The sequence below is a fragment of the Dermochelys coriacea genome, chromosome 6, assembly GCF_009764565.3.
Source record: "Dermochelys coriacea isolate rDerCor1 chromosome 6, rDerCor1.pri.v4, whole genome shotgun sequence".
Lineage (NCBI taxonomy): Eukaryota > Metazoa > Chordata > Testudines > Dermochelyidae > Dermochelys > Dermochelys coriacea.
Genome location: NC_050073.1, coordinates 20,047,913 through 20,063,892, shown reverse-complemented (window position 1 = coordinate 20,063,892; position 15,980 = coordinate 20,047,913). Strand labels below are relative to the sequence as shown.

Below are 15,980 nucleotides of genomic sequence, written 5' to 3'. Positions count from 1 at the left end.
TTTCAAATATCTAGACCATTTGCTAGAGCCTTTCAGGACCAGGAATGGACTGTGGTCATATCACACCATTAGCACGGGAAGGAAACCATAAAGTGGCGAGATAAGTAGCATCATAGTGAATTACTTACTCTGGGGAAGATTCCGGGGTTAAATTGGACATCTCCTCTGGTGTAGGTACTGTATGCGCACACAAACAAAAAGAGGGAGCAAGAAATAGGAAATGGTAAATAAAGAGACCTTCCTCTTCCTCCTTCCATACCAGTGAAATAATCCTTGCACCATACCCCTTGCTCTCCACCGTGCTTACATCTCCTAAAAACCACAAGCCAGTCCTGATGTCTAAATATTGATCTTGTGTTTCTAGATCACCATGACTACTCTATTCTAAAGTATCGATGCTTTCAGGGCCTGATTGAAAGCCCATTGAAGTCAATGGAAAGTCTCCCATTGGCTTCAACATGCTTTGGATCAGGCCCTTAGACTGAGCTTATCATTGTGGTCTGTCTGAATCACTTTCTATTCTTTTTTCTTATTAACAAATAAATAAGACTCAGTGGTTAACATTCATATTTTGCACAGTGCCTTTCATCTAAAGAATCCCCATAGCCACTGAAAATACACAGGGAATCCCTGCAGACTCTTCAAAGTGCAAATCAGAAGTTGGCATGCTGCTACATCAGTCCTGCTCTGTTAGCACCTTGCACAGAATCCAGTGGGCTCCAGTTCGCAGAAGACGGTGGTGCCTGAGGCAAAAATAAAACTAGCTGATCAACTTTTCCCCTGAGAAGGATCCTTGCATCACCGTCACAATTCTCAGTTCTTCCCTGGCCATCTCAGATTATCAGTCTCTGATAATCAGGGTATATATTCTAGATCTTCCATTAGCATGGTAGCTATTCTCCTTTCCCCACAGGACAGACCCCAATATCCTGAGTGTAAAACCCTAAGGAATTGGCTTGATTCTGACAGCCTTTGGGGTTATGTATGTGACTTCAGGTGCCCTTTGCCAAAGAGGAAAAAGCTACCCAAATCTTGAAGCAAATAACTTTGTCCATCTTAGAATTCCAGGGTCTGTAAAAACTGTAACATCCCAAACAGGTCTGACAGTACTGATTACATTAAGGGATAGTTTACACCAATTACACTCAAGAGAAAAAGAAAAGAAAGAATTAAACAGGATTATACAAACAAGCTACACTGCAGAAGGAAAATCTCATTCTATTCCTACCAACTGACCATCACTGCTTGGGACAGGGCCAGGCCTGGAATAGCAAGAGTGCTGCAGAACAAGACTAAAGGTGGGTAGGTGCAGGAGTGAAGTAGCAGGAGATGCTGCAAGGTCATGATTGAGGTGCACTGGCAGAGCTGCCAGGGGGCTACTGGACAGGGAGAGCAGGCAGTGCTGCGTGGGGATTTGGAATAGCCAGAGGTGCTGCAGCCCAGGATTGAGGTGCAGCAGTGGAGCTGTTCTGTGGCAGTTAGCACAGAGCAAGTCCACACTTGTCTTGGCCTTGCATTAACTACCTCACTCGCACCAACACTGATAGTCACTTCTCCACAAATTAGATTTGCTGAGTCAGTCTGAGCTGCCAGTTCCTTGCTGAATACTTGCCCCAATTTGGACATCCATATTCATCTGGAGAACGGACTCACCTTGCAATTTCCGGCGATGGAACCGAGGAGACCCCAGGAAGCTGTTCTTGATTGAGTTAAGCCGTGTCCTCCAGGGCATTCCTCCAATGCTGGGGCTGGATGGTGGTGTTGGGTTGGGTGTGCCTGCTGGGCTCTCCTTTGGCGTATGGACGGGTGTCCCCTTGGGGGTAGGGAGGGGACTTCCCCTTGGAGAGGGGTGAGGGGTGACCTGTATGATGGGGATAGATTTGGTGCTTGGGTCAGTACTAGAAGGGAGTAATCTAACAGGAGACATAGGGTTGGCCTGCACTGTAGGAATGGCCAGCTGGGGGCTAAAGCCAGCAGTGGGTGGGCGGCCCTGAGCATTCTGCACAGGGGGATTGCGAGAAGAGGGGGCGTTGGCATTGCTGGCAGGGAGCGGGTTGGATTTGGTAGACTGGAGCGGTTTCTCAGCCAATTTGTTCTTGGATGGCAAAGTCTGCGTCTTTGGGTTGGACTGAAGTGTTGGCTTTGGTTGGAGAACATGTCCAGGCCTGGAGGCGTTCCTACAAGCATCAGGGTCCAAGGAGACTTGGGGTCGGGGGGAGAAAGGGAGGTCAGGAGTCTGAGGGGGGATGAAAAACTTCCTGATAGGCTACAAGACAGACACAGAGTGTCCATGCACATCGAGAACAGTGAGACACGCACACAGCGGGCGAGCAGAGAAAGGAAAGTCAGAATAAACCCATTCGAGTCACAAAGATGCATCATGTGTCAGAAGGAGACACGAGAGATGGAGGTGAAGGGGAGGGCAGGTGGGAGGGTTTGCAAAGAAACAAGAACAAAAAACAAACAAAAAACAAAACACAAAAAGACATGCAGTTAGCTGGGAACGCAGCATAATCAACAGCAGCAGCAGTGGCGGCGGCAAGAACAACAATGTCATAACAGGCTTTATCATATTAACCAACCATGTGTCAGCAAAGAAAAACCACAGGGAGAAAAGGAACACAAAGGAAGAAGGGGGAAAAAAAACTCCAAAATAACCGAGGGGGGGAAAAAAGAGAAAGATGCCACGTCCCCGGCATTGTTTGGATTGCCCCACGATGAGAAAAGCACAATGCTGAAGGGAGGTGAAGAAGGGGTAATAAGAGCCATTCAAGCCACACAGAAACTGATGCTTGATTTTTTCAGCTCAAAGTGCCCCTGATCAAACACAGCAGAGAGATGCAATTCAAAATAAGTGTGTGGTGCACGTGGGGTGGTGGGGGAGGCACACAGGTTACTGCACACACCATTCAGAGACCCCCCCCCAACTCTACAAAACTCACACATAGGCTCCAGTCACCCATGAGGGAAAGAAAGAGAAGAGGGAGAGCAGTACCATTTCATCCACCTTCCTCCCCTGCCCTTCCAGAGTGACATCACCCACTCAGCATTAGCTGGGACATTCCTGAACACAAAACACCAGGGGTAACCCTGAACCCGGGTCAGTTTGGGGTTTGCAAACAGTTAGCTATACAGAGACTCCCTGAGGGTCCCAGCAGGGCTACATGACAGGGAAAGAAGGCGATTTCCCAATCAGCACTGAAAAGACAGTCTGATGACACCCTGATTCTGCTGTTCAGAAATTCACTGCTCAGTATTTGCTACAAAGTCCCAGTATCGCATTCTGTGGATGATGGAAGTGATTATGTTGTTTAAGGAAAAAAACAACTACTCATAATGCACCATTGACAGAGAAAAACAAGATAATAGGACTTTTTTTGTTGTTGTTAAAAGAAAAAAAACCTTCACAAGTTAGTTGCAGGGGCTGTCTAGGAAAGGTAGTTCAGATGAGTTCAGTTAACAGGGTAATACATACACTCAGGGAGCAAAATCCTTTTAAAGGGATATTGGCAGGATAAAAACACATTTTAAAAACAAAATGAATTACCTTACATATTGGTAATAACTAGGGCTGTCAAGCGATTAAAAATATTAATCGCGATTAATTGCACGATTAAAAAATTAATCGTGCTGTTAAACAATAATCAAATACCATTTATTTACATCTTTTTGGCTGTTTTGTACATTTTAAAATATATTGATTTCAATTAAACACAGAATACAAAGTGTATAGTGCTCACTTTATATTTATTTTTTATTACAAATATTTGTACTGTAAAAACAAAAGAAATAGTATTTTTCAATTCATCTCATACAAGTACTGCAGTGCAATCTCTATCATGAAAGCTGAACTTACAAATGTAGAATTATGTACAAAAAATAATTCCATTAAAAATAAAACAATGTAAAACTTTAGAGCCTCCAAGTCCACTCAGTCCTACTTCTTGTTCAGCCGATCGCTAAGACAAACAAGTTTGTTTACATTTGCAAGAGATAATGCTGCCTGCTTCTTGTTTACAATGTTACCTGAAAGTGAGAACAGGCATTTGCATGGCACTGTTCTAGTTGGTGTTGCAAGATATTTAAGTGTCAGATGCACGAAAGAGTCATATGTCCCTTCATGCTTCCACCACTTTTCCAGAAGATATGCATCCATGCTGATGACGAGTCCTGCTCAATAACAATCGAAAGCAGTATGGACTGATGCATGTTCATTTTCATCATCTGAGTCAGATGCCACCAGCTGAAGGTTGATTTTCTTTTTTGGTGGTTTGGTTTCTATAATATCTGCATCAGGATGTCGCTGTTTTAAGACTTCTGAAAGCATGCTCCACACCTTGTCCCACTCAGATTTTGGAAGGCACTTCTGAGTCTTAAACCTTGGAGCGAGTGCTGTAGCTATCTTTAGAAATCTCACATTGGTACCTTCTTTGCGTTTTATCAAAACTGCAGTGAAAGTGTTCTTAAGTGAACAACATGTGCTGGGTCATCATCCGAGACTGTTATAACATGAAATATATGGCAGAATGCAGGTAAAACAGAGGAGGAGACATACAATTCTCCCCCAAGGAGTTCAGTCACAAATCAAATTAACAGATTATTTTTTTAACGAGCATCATCAGCATGGAAGCATGTCCTCTGGAATGGTGGCCGAAGCATGAAGGGGGCATACAAATATTTAGCATATCTGGCACATAAATACCTTGCAATGCTGGCTACAAAAATGCCATGTGAACACATGTTCTCACTTTGTAAATAAGAAGCGGGCAGAGTTATCTCCTGTAAATGTAAACAAACTTGTTTCTCTTAATGATTGTCTGAACAAGGGGACAATTAGGGGGAAGGGATAGCTCAGTGGTTTGAGCATTGGCCTGCTAAACCCAGGGTTGTGAGTTCAATCCTTGAGGGGGCCATTTAGGGATCTGGGGCAAAAATTGGTGATTGTGCCTGCTTTGAGCAGGGGGTTGGACTAGATGATCTCCTGAGGTCCCTTCCAACCCTGATATTCTATGATTCTAAGAAGTAGGACTGAGTGGACTTGTAGGCTCTAAAGTTTTACATTGTTTTGTTTTTGAGTGAAGTTATGTTACAAAAAAAATCTACATTTGTAAGTTGCACTTTCATGATGAAAAGATTGCACTACAGTACTTGTATGAGGTGAATTGAAAAATACTATTTATTTTGTTTATCATTTTTACAATGCAAATATTTATAATAAAAATAATAATATAAAGTGAACACTGTGCACTTTGTATTTTGTGTTGTAATTGAAATCAATATATTTGAAAATGTAGAAAAACATCCAAAACAACCAACTGGTATTCTATTGTTTAACAGTGCAATCAAAACTGTGATTAATCTCAATTAATTTTTTTAATTGCGATTAATTTTTTTGAGTTAATCACGTGAGTTAACTATGATTAATCAACAGCCCTAGTAATAACATCCTACATTACAAGCACTGAAATAATTGTAAAAATTCACCATTTATACTCTTTGTTTATTCTTGGCCCTGCACTCAGCTTGCTCATTTGTGGCCATAACAAATATATTTTATTATATTCATTATTAATACTGCTGTAGCCTCTAAAGGCTCTAATCCAGCCTCATTGTGCATACATATGATGTAAAAGCAATCGCATCCCCAAATCACAGAAAGGAAACCAGACTGGTTCTCAAGTACTAGCACCAGGCTGCAATGTTTAAAAATGCAGGGGAATGTTTAAAGCCAAACAAATAAAACTGTTTGCACTGATGGTCTGATTCAAAGCCCTCTAAATTCAAGGGGAGGTTTCCCACTGACTTCAATGGACATTGGATCAGACTCTGAAAATTAAAGGAAAACCAATACATTAAAATATTTCTATTAATATTAGGTTTTGTAAAACACTTTAAAATTAAGACAACCTGTCTCTTTTGATGAATTCCAAATCACCATTAGGAATGTAAGGACAAAGAGATGAGGAATGTGGCTAATTCATGCTGGTCACTATCAGGAAGAGATCATTCTCCATTTATAATTAATTCCAACAAAAACAGGGTTAAAAGCAATAATTATAAGCATTCCCCTGCAATTTGTACAGCTCACATAATCAATGTATGACAGCATGAGAATCAAGCTTACAAGAAATAAAGCCATTCTGCACTCTGTTAAACCACTAAAAACCTGAAGTAATACCATTAACTTCAATAGATTTATACCAGTTTAACCAAGAGCCTAATTTGGTCTACTAAATTGACTGGTGTCTTCTCATTGCTTCAGGTTAGAGAGGTGCAACAAAGTAAACCATGATCCTAATCTTGGGCGCTTCAAGCATTTTCAACTGTCCTTGAATTCAGCATGGTGCAGTACTGAGCCCAAGCAGTGTAAATAGTGAAAAACATTTGATTTTGAAAATACTTTCCTTTTCAATAACCTCAGGTGCTACTAAAAGCATAAGTAAGGACACTTTTTTTAAACTATATGATTTTTAACCCAACAGTGTCCCTTTAAGACCAAAATCTGACCACCTTAAAATGGTTATGGTCTTCTGAGAATGCCACCTGGCTGCTAAATAGATTTTTAAAAGCATTTAATCAATTGCTCCTAAGTAATAATTATAAAGAATAGTCACTGTAGACCAGATCTGCTACCCTTACTCATGTGAGAAGTTCTTACTCACCCAAATAGTCCCACTGACATCAATGCAATTGCTCATGAGAAAGAATTACTCACATGACTAGGGTTTGCAGGACTGGATGCTATTTTTGTGCGTTTTCCCACTTATTCTGGAGCAGCAGTTAATATTATTCTCAGAATTCTGGCCAGTCCTGCTGACAACAGAGAGGCCAGTGCACAGAATAGGAACCTTATGAAATGGAGCTTTGTTGATTCCTGGTGTATTAAAGACATGGAGGAACAAAATCAAATGTCTGCCAGTTTCGAAACAGGAGAAAAATTGATGGGAAAAGGTTTTGGAAATTGGATGCTCTTAAGAAAATAGTTGAAACAATGGTGAGGCTGGAAAGTCTGCAAAGCTAAAAACCCGTACTTGACAATGTCCCTATAAAAATATGAATTATACCTGACTGTTTAGGGAAAATAGCAATCTGAAATGCTTGAGGTGTTGGAGTTATCTACACATCCTTAAGTGCTTACACAGGATGGGAGTGCACTCACCGTCTCATGGAAACAACTGCTGGGAGTGGGGCCTAGGAAGGGCTGTGAGGTTCCCTGAAACATTCTGGGCCAGACATCGACATAGCCCCATGAGCTTTTCAATGAGCACCTATCATTCTGCTGCAGCTTGGGGCATGGGGCTACATTGACAAAGCTCTCTTTGCCAGATGCCATGCCTGGAATCCTCATCCCCACTCCAAGAGAGGCTGCCCCCCACAGTGAGGCCTCTGTGCATTAGTAAGTGCACCCTCTGACTATAATAGCTTTGTGGGAAGTTTATTGTATATTGCAGGGGGCTGCGGTAGGATGTGAGTCCCCCCAAGCCATCCCACATCGCTTTTCTATTACGCATGCATAGATCTCCAGACCTGAGCTGGCTCCCAGGCTGGTGGTGATGGTGTCATACAGGGAGCTGTCTTTCACTGCTCTCCTCCCAACCCCAGATACAAGAAGGGAAGACCCATGTGAGGAGCGGACAGTGTGTGCACCGATCCTGGGGAATGATTCCCTGATGTTGTACTCAATCCTTAGGTAGGTGAGCTGCCACTGAAATGAAAGGGACCTTTGCCTCAGTAGGGACTGGCTAAATACTTAGTAAAGACCTCAGGGTTTGGCTCATTGACAGGAAACAGAAGTGAGTACTCTGTGTTTCCTCAGAGACCCCAGTCTTGTGATGTGCCAATTTCTTATTTCTCTTCAGCCCTCAAATCCATATAATTTCTCCCCGCCCGAAGCCCACTCCTCCCTAGAGCACCAAACCAGGGTGCTTACTACCATATTCAGTAACATCCCCATTCTAGCTAGACCCATGTCAGTCAAGCATGGATCTATACTAAGCAGAACTAAAGTGACATGGTATGGTGCTTCACTGTGACTTTGTTACAAGCATTGTATTAGCTGAAGGCGTGCTATAGACAACCCAACGGGGTGTTATATGTCCCAGCCATGTTTGGTCCTAAATGTGGTTACGAGGCTGAGGATGGACAGGGCCATAGAGAGACTCCTGCACCACCTCGGGTAGCACAGAAAACGTATGTAGGGTAAGAGATGCTGCACATGAATTTATAATCAATATCTCCCCATTTCAAGCAAATTTACAACCAACCAAGGAAAAATAAAACACCCCACAAATAACCACAGCTCTACAGGCATAGAAGCCAAAAAGCACTGAGATTGTCTGAGGGAATGGTACCCACAGATCCTGAAGTAATGCCACTTACCCTTGGACTGCTGAGGGGGCTGGTGGAGAGACCAGATGAAGCTCCGCTGATCGACCGAGACCTGAGTGAACACAACAGGGAGAGATGGCCCTCAGAAACCCTGGGCAAGGAACATCCATTGAACACCAGCCACCACATGCACAGGCATGAGGTGAGGAGCAGGAGGGAGGCTTTCCACAGGAAAAGCACATGACTCTTCCTTACCCTCTCACTACATGACACACCTTTCAACTCCATCCTCTAAGAAATTATGTTCACACAGAGAGGATCCCGTGACCCGTTAGTGGAGCTGTGCAATGCGACCCACTTCGGGGTCATGAGTATTTGTGCATGGCCAGATACTGCTTCCTGCCGGTGTACACTAAACAGATCATGGCAAAAGCGGTTATCCTAAGCCCAGTACTGGTGGTGAGAATTCTCTCTGCATAGTTCCATTTGCTGTGCCCGAGGAAAAGATCCCAGAGATATGGAAAACCACTGTTTGCATAACTCTCAAGAGCAGAAAATTCTACCAGGCACCAAAAAAGTTCAAATCTGCAGTGCCTCAGACACACTATTTTCTTAAATCAGAGGCCTGTCCCAGTGAAACCAAAGCTCAGGACTACAGTGACTAGTTATTTGATGCTGAGCCACCATTTCTAACTTCACCATGATGCCATCCCCTTAGCTCTCCAGTGAGATTTGCATCTGAAATCACAGATCTCTTCTGCCCTCTCAGGAACTTCCCCTAGGGGACCTTTTGCCCACTGGAGAGCTCCTCTCTATGGAAACCTCAACTCTTCTGTTCACTAGAACAGCTCCTCTTATGGGATCACCCGGCCTTTGCCCACCCATTAGGTCGCCCTGTGGAAGCAATGACCTTTCTGGCCATTGATAAAGTCTATACAGGATCAGTGTCACTTCAATCTAGCATTTATGGGGTTCCCATATGGGATAACAGACCTTTTTAACCACCAGTGAGCTCTCCTATGTGATTGCCTGCTGTTCTACCCACCAGTGAGATCTCCCTTATGGGATTGCCAGTCCTCCTACTACTTTTAGTCTGCAGAAGAGAAGAATGAGAGGGGATTTGATAGCTGCTTTCAACTACCTGAAAGGGGGTTTCAAAGAGGATGGCTCTAGACTGTTCTCAATGGTAGCAGATGACAGAACGAGGAGTAATGGTCTCAAGTTGCAATGGGGGAGGTTTAGATTGGATATTAGGAAAAACTTTTTCACTAAGAGGGTGGTGAAACACTGGAATGCGTTACCTAGGGAGGTGGTAGAATCTCCTTCCTTAGAGGTTTTTAAGGTCAGGCTTGACAAAGCCCTGGCTGGGATGATTTAACTGGGACTTGGTCCTGCTTTGAGCAGGGGGTTGGACTAGATGACCTTCTGGGGTCCCTTCCAACCCTGATATTCTATGATTCTATGATTCTATGATGAGAATCTCAATTTTGGGATCAACAGCCCTAATGTATTCAGGTGAAGTCCATCCTATGGGACCAACCTGCTCTTCCACCTGCCAGCAAGGTGACCCATACAGAATCACATTCACCAGCAAAGGCCTCTGCAAAAATTGTCTGCAGATAACAACAATCAAAATATACATATGCTTTGGGCCAAAACCAGTGGCTCTGACCTGAAAGGCCATGCAGACCAAACACATGAACAGCTCAGCAATGGAACTTCTCAACAGCAGAGAACATTAATACAGAAGCAGTGACAAAAACTGTCCCTCATAGCAGAAAGCATTTCATGTGGCTCCCACGTTCAACTGACCCAGAGCGTTGACCAGCTCTAAAGGCTGCTGTTTTCAACTCTCCTCAACTGGAAGGATAGGTGGTCCTGAAGAACAATTTCTGAAGGAGGAAACTATACTGGAGAACCAACCCAACCAACAACTAACATATAAAAATCTCTGTTCACAGTTGGACCTACCAACCGTGAGTACCATATATGTGTGTGCACGCATATAGAGGGGTGTGTGTGTATGTGTGTATATACAAGCATATATAGGTATTAGGGCTAGCAATTAATCACAGTTAATGCATATGATTAATGCAAAATAAATTAACTAGATTAACAAAAATAAATAGTCACGATTAATAGCAGTTTTAATCGCACTGTTAAACAATAATAGAATACCAATTTAAATTTATTATAAATATTTTTGTTTTTTTTTTCTACATTTTCAAATATATTGATTTCAATTACAATGCAGAATACAAAGTGTACAGTGGCCACTTTATATGATTATTTTTTATTACAAATATTTGCACAGTAAAATGATAAACAAAAGAAACCGTATTTTTCTATTCACCACATACAAGTACTATAGCGCAATCTCTTTGTTGGAAAAGTGAAATTTACAAATATAGATTTTTTTTAACATTACTGCACTCAAAAACAAAACAATGTAAAACTTTAGAGGCTTTAAGTCCACTCAATCCTGCTTCTTGTTCAGCCAATCACTAAGACAAACAAGTTTGTTTACCTTTACGGGAGATAATGCTGCCCGTTTCTTATTCACGTCACCTGAAAATGAGAATAGGTGTTCACATGGCATGGTTGTAGCCGGTATTTATGTGCCATTAATGCTAAATATTCATATGCCCCTTCATGCTTGGACTTGTAGACTCTAAAGGTGAACTGAAAAATATTATTTCTTTTGTTTATCATTTTTACGGTGCAAATATTTGTAATAAGAATAATCATATAAAGTGAGCACTGTACACTTTGTATTCTGTGTTGTAATTGCAATCAATATATTTGAAAATGTAGAAAAAAAATCCAAAAATATTGATAATCAATTTAAATTGGTATTCTATTATTATTTAACAGTGCAATTAAAACTGCAATTAATTGCAAGTTTTTTTTAATCTTGAGTTTAATTGAGATTTTTAAAAATCATTTGACAGCCCTATTAGGTATGTGCACATACATTATATATATTAGTCCTGTAAGTATAAACAGCCTTCTAGAGAACACAAAGCTAATTTAGAGTCCCTGCCCCGGGTATCAATTGTATCGCTCTCTATTATATAAGAATAAGATTATAAATTTAGATTCAAAATGTTTTACATCCATCTGTTCTTAAAAAAAATTATAACATTACAAACAAAATTGATGAGCAGTGGAAGAAGGTTTAAATTAACATACAATAAGCTCCATTCTGACAATTTGTGTCCAGTGCAGAAACTCTCCATGGAATTCATTCCTTGCATCTCAGTGCAGCCCATCCATCACTGCCATCTATACAAAACAAACTGGCCCAATCTTTGCATTCTCTTCTACCGGTGTAAACCCACTTTAACTCCATTGCGGACATTGGTGTAATTTTGGGTTTACACCATTGCAAATGAGAGCAGAGTATGGTCTGCTTTGTACACGAGCTCCACTTTTGAAAATCACATAGGCTTCTATCTGCATCTTTAGGCACCAAAGTACCTGGCCTTTTGATCCCCTCAACACTCAGTCGTGGTTGGAAGTTCATCTTTAACATTCACCTGAATTTCAGGATAGTTGCTTCAAACCTTCTTCTGTCCACCTGATCTCAATCAGGTCTGTTTCCAAAAATGCTGATTTCTCCACTCTTATTCCAACCTCTCCCCATATTAAAAAAACAAGTGGTCACACATACATGGGGAACAACACAGCAGGCGCCATCTCCCAGCCCCTGTTCCTTATCATAAACAGTGGTTTGCAAGAAGCTGTAATATACTGAGCTTCCCCCAATCTTAGGTGCCTGATGCAGAGGTCAGAAGAGATGGTTGGAATAAAATCTCATGGGAAATGCATTCAGTATCCATACTACTACTAATTCAATTAGCCTTATTTCCACAGAGTGGCTACTGGTGGTTTATAAAGAAACAAGAGAAGAGGTAAAGTAGATCCTTTAATGTATCTTGGCTTTTTCACACTGGAAATTGTGTTTGGGAACACATGGCAGAATCTAGGGAGCGCATGGATCAATTTTTAATGCTCTTTAAAAAAGAGAGCTGACCATTTTCAAATCTTTCCCCTTCACATGAAGGGGAAGGACAGTTTCCAGAATTCTCACCTGCTTCTTCCTCTTTCTAACAAATTCCAGCATTTACCAATGGGACACAATTCCCAAGTGATTATGGAAACTCACTTGTGGCTCTTCAGCTCTCACCCAAAAAAAAAGCAAGCAAGAATGAGAGATTTTTTTCCCTCCTAGACCACCTTCTTTGAGAAAGCTTGTAAAAAATACTGCAGGACGACTTTGCACCGTTCTGCATCTGTCAGCCAGGAGCACAGAATCAGAGCAGGGGCCAAACATCAGTCATCAAAACTGGCCCAATGCTGCAATGTTAAGATGAAAGCATAGAAAGAATTTAAATATCTGCATCTATATATCACTGTACAGTGAAAGTGGAAGTCCCCGCAGGCAGCCCATGAACAATGAAGACTCCGAACGATCTTACTGTGTGGGGAAAAAGGAGGAACATGGCAAACCAGAGCAGGAAAAGTATCTTTTCTCTATGATTATGAACTAAGTTTATTTAGCTGAAAATATCTGTTAGTGTGTAACCATCTTAAAGTCTCTAGAGCCATTAAGAATCATTGGAAGGTAAGTATCATTTGTATAATTACTCAAATAACTCCATTCCTTATAATTAATAACACCTTACATTTCTATTACATTCCCACATGCAGGTAGATCTCAAAGTGTTTTACATAGTGCATGTGCCAGTACTCTGGGCATCACTCTTTGGGCTAGACTACACTAGAACCATTACATTGGCGCTGCTGCACCAATGCCTTTTTCACACCTGAGTGAGGTAAGTTATATGGACTTAAGCGGTAGCGTAGACCTGCTCTGTATCTATTTACACAGGAGAGTCTGGTGTGATTTATCACCACCCTAAATAGGTGCCGAAAAAAGCCTTTAAGGTGGGATTTTCAAAAGCACCTAAATCATTTAGCGGCACAAGTCCCTTTAATTTTCAAAGGGCTTTCTGCTCCGAAGTGCTTTTGAAAACGCTAGCCGTCGTACCACACCTTTCTGTATAGGCCACATATTTTTCAGAAACAAGCTATTTTAGAAAGTTTTTTAAAATGTAATTGTTGCTATTTCTCATACCCATCCTCTGGTGAAGCCATCTTCTTTAGCACCATCCAATCAAATCGCGAATAAAATCTGTACGATGCCATTTACCCTTGGATCTTAGTAACCTTCTCAGATAACCACAGGCCTATTGATTCTCTCAGTGAGCAACCTAAGCACCTCATTAACTCCTAGTATACTGGGGTTCATTTGTTCAAACTGTTCAAAACCTTTATAATTAAGAAAAGACAAGAGACTGGTTTTGTCTCTTTTCTGTCGGCAGTTCCTGAAAAGCACCACCAAATAATTGCTTTACTTCTGATTAAAAACAGAATCCAGTGTAGAAGCTACATCAGACTTTACACTCAGTTTCTCTTTGAATAAAACTCATAGATTTTTTAAAATACGATCAAAGGTAAAATTCAGTGCCTCATAGCAGTGGTGAATTCATATTGGGAGAATGATCGTTTCTAATAAAGTTTTACGGGATGGGGTAAGTTTGGTCCTAGGTCCTTGTATTGTGGCCTTCAAAATGGGCTCGGCCCATGGAGTTTAGTGAGTGCAGGATACAGTCCTGCAACCAGCATTTTAGCTGTTCGTAGCCAGAAGCTTCCAAGAATGGAAGCCTGCAGCATGCATGCACCATATGGTAAATGCGTCAGACTTGCATCCCTGGTGCAAACAGTGGCTGAGATTTTGGATTTGTCCAAACTCTGTAGGTGGCTTTGAAAATCTCAGCCAAACTTGCCAAGCCAGTCACTTGCTCATTTCTTTTACAGTACAAATTAGATCAAATTAGACAAAAACTAAGCTTCTTGTTTTTCACTTGATTGTTTAAATGAAAAATCAAGATTTCTAAACCACAACAAAAGGTCTGAAATCCTCCAGAATGCCACATGATATAATACCCAAGAGACAGTAGACTGGTTGGTCTGTAAACATGCCAAGCCATGCTCTATTACCTAATCTCTCTTTAGCTTTTAATTTTGAGCATCAACCAGAAACAATTTTTTCCCTGTGCAAAGTTGATCACAAGAGTAATAAATAGCAGGGATACAACCAATTATATAATATCAGGATGGCACCTCAGAGTGTGGTGTTGTATTGTCTTATGCCCCAATCTTAATTTTTACTAGAGGGCACATTTGCTACCCGGAATTGCTAAAGTGAAGTCAATGGGTCTAATCATGGTAGTAAGTCCTACACCATGTAGTAGATGTCTGCAGGATCAGGCCCTTGGATACAGACACACATGGGGAAAAGAGGTGCGGGAGAGGGGACTTGCGTCCTTCTGCACACCCTAGTGATATTAAACAGCATAATCTTGTTTAATTAGAATATCCCAGTTACACTTTATATTAAGGTTCCATTTATAATTGTTTTATAAAGGGTTAATAAATCACTAAGAGATGTTATATGTATGTTACTGACCCGAGTAAAAAGAAAAGGAGTACTTGTGGCACCTTAGAGACTAACAGATTTATTAGAGCATAAGCTTTCATCGGATGCATTTGGTGGAAAAAACAGAGGAGAGATTTATATACACACACACAGAGAACATGAAACAATGGGTTTATCATACACACTGTAAGGAGAGTGATCACTTAAGATAAGCCATCACTAGCAGCAGGGGGGGGAAAGGAGGAAAACCTTTCATGGTGACAAGCAAGGTAGGCTAATTCCAGCAGTTAACAAGAATATCAGAGGAACAGTGGGGGGTGGGGTGGGAGGGAGAAATACCATGGGGAAATAGTTTTACTTTGTGTAATGACTCATCCATTCCCAGTCTCTATTCAAGCCTAAGTTAATTGTATCCAGTTTGCAAATTAATTCCAATTCAGCAGTCTCTCGTTGGAGTCTGTTTTTGAAGCTTTTTTGTTGAAGTATAGCCACTCTTAGGTCTGTGATCGAGTGACCAGAGAGATTGAAGTGTTCTCCAACTGGTTTTTGAATGTTATAATTCTTGACGTCTGATTTGTGTCCATTCATTCTTTTACGTAGAGACTGTCCAGTTTGGCCAATGTACATGGCAGAGGGGCATTGCTGGCACATGATGGCATATATCACATTGGTAGATGCGCAGGTGAACGAGCCTCTGATAGTGTGGCTGATGTGATTAGGCCCTGTGATGGTATCCCCTGAATAGATATGTGGACAGAGTTGGCAACGGGCTTTGTTGCAAGGATAGGTTCCTGGGTTAGTGGTTCTGTTGTGTGGTGTGTGGTTGCTGGTGAGTATTTGCTTCAGATTGGGGGACTGTCTGTAAGCAAGGACTGGTCTGTCTCCCAAGATCTGTGAGAGTGATGGGTCGTCCTTCAGGATAGGTTGTAGATCCTTGATGATGCGTTGGAGAGGTTTTAGTTGGGGGCTGAAGGTGATGGCTAGTGGCGTTCTGTTGTTTTCTTTGTTGGGCCTGTCCTGTAGTAGGTGACTTCTGGGTACTCTTCTGGCTCTGTCAATCTGTTTCTTCACTTCAGCAGGTGGGTATTGTAGTTGTAGGAATGCATGATAGAGATCTTGTAGATGTGTGTCTCTGTCTGAGGGGTTG

At 41.6% G+C, this 15,980-nt stretch overlaps 1 protein-coding gene across 15 annotated transcripts in view; it reads right to left on the bottom strand.

The window, feature by feature from the left end:
- Positions 1-15,980, bottom strand: part of BRSK2 (BR serine/threonine kinase 2) — a 450,698-nt gene that overhangs the window by 29,591 nt on the left and 405,127 nt on the right. For 13 of the 15 annotated variants that reach the window (XM_038404500.2, XM_043517782.1, XM_043517775.1 and 10 more), the window contains 3 exons: positions 8,380-8,440; positions 1,654-1,861; positions 129-177 (listed from right to left, as the gene is read on the bottom strand). In XM_038404500.2, coding sequence (XP_038260428.1) covers positions 129-177; positions 1,654-1,861; positions 8,380-8,440 — 318 coding nt within the window. Of the gene's footprint in view, positions 1-128; positions 178-1,653; positions 2,267-8,379; positions 8,441-15,980 lie in introns of all 15 variants that reach the window. The other 2 variants (XM_043517778.1, XM_043517777.1) reach the window with 1 other exon arrangement.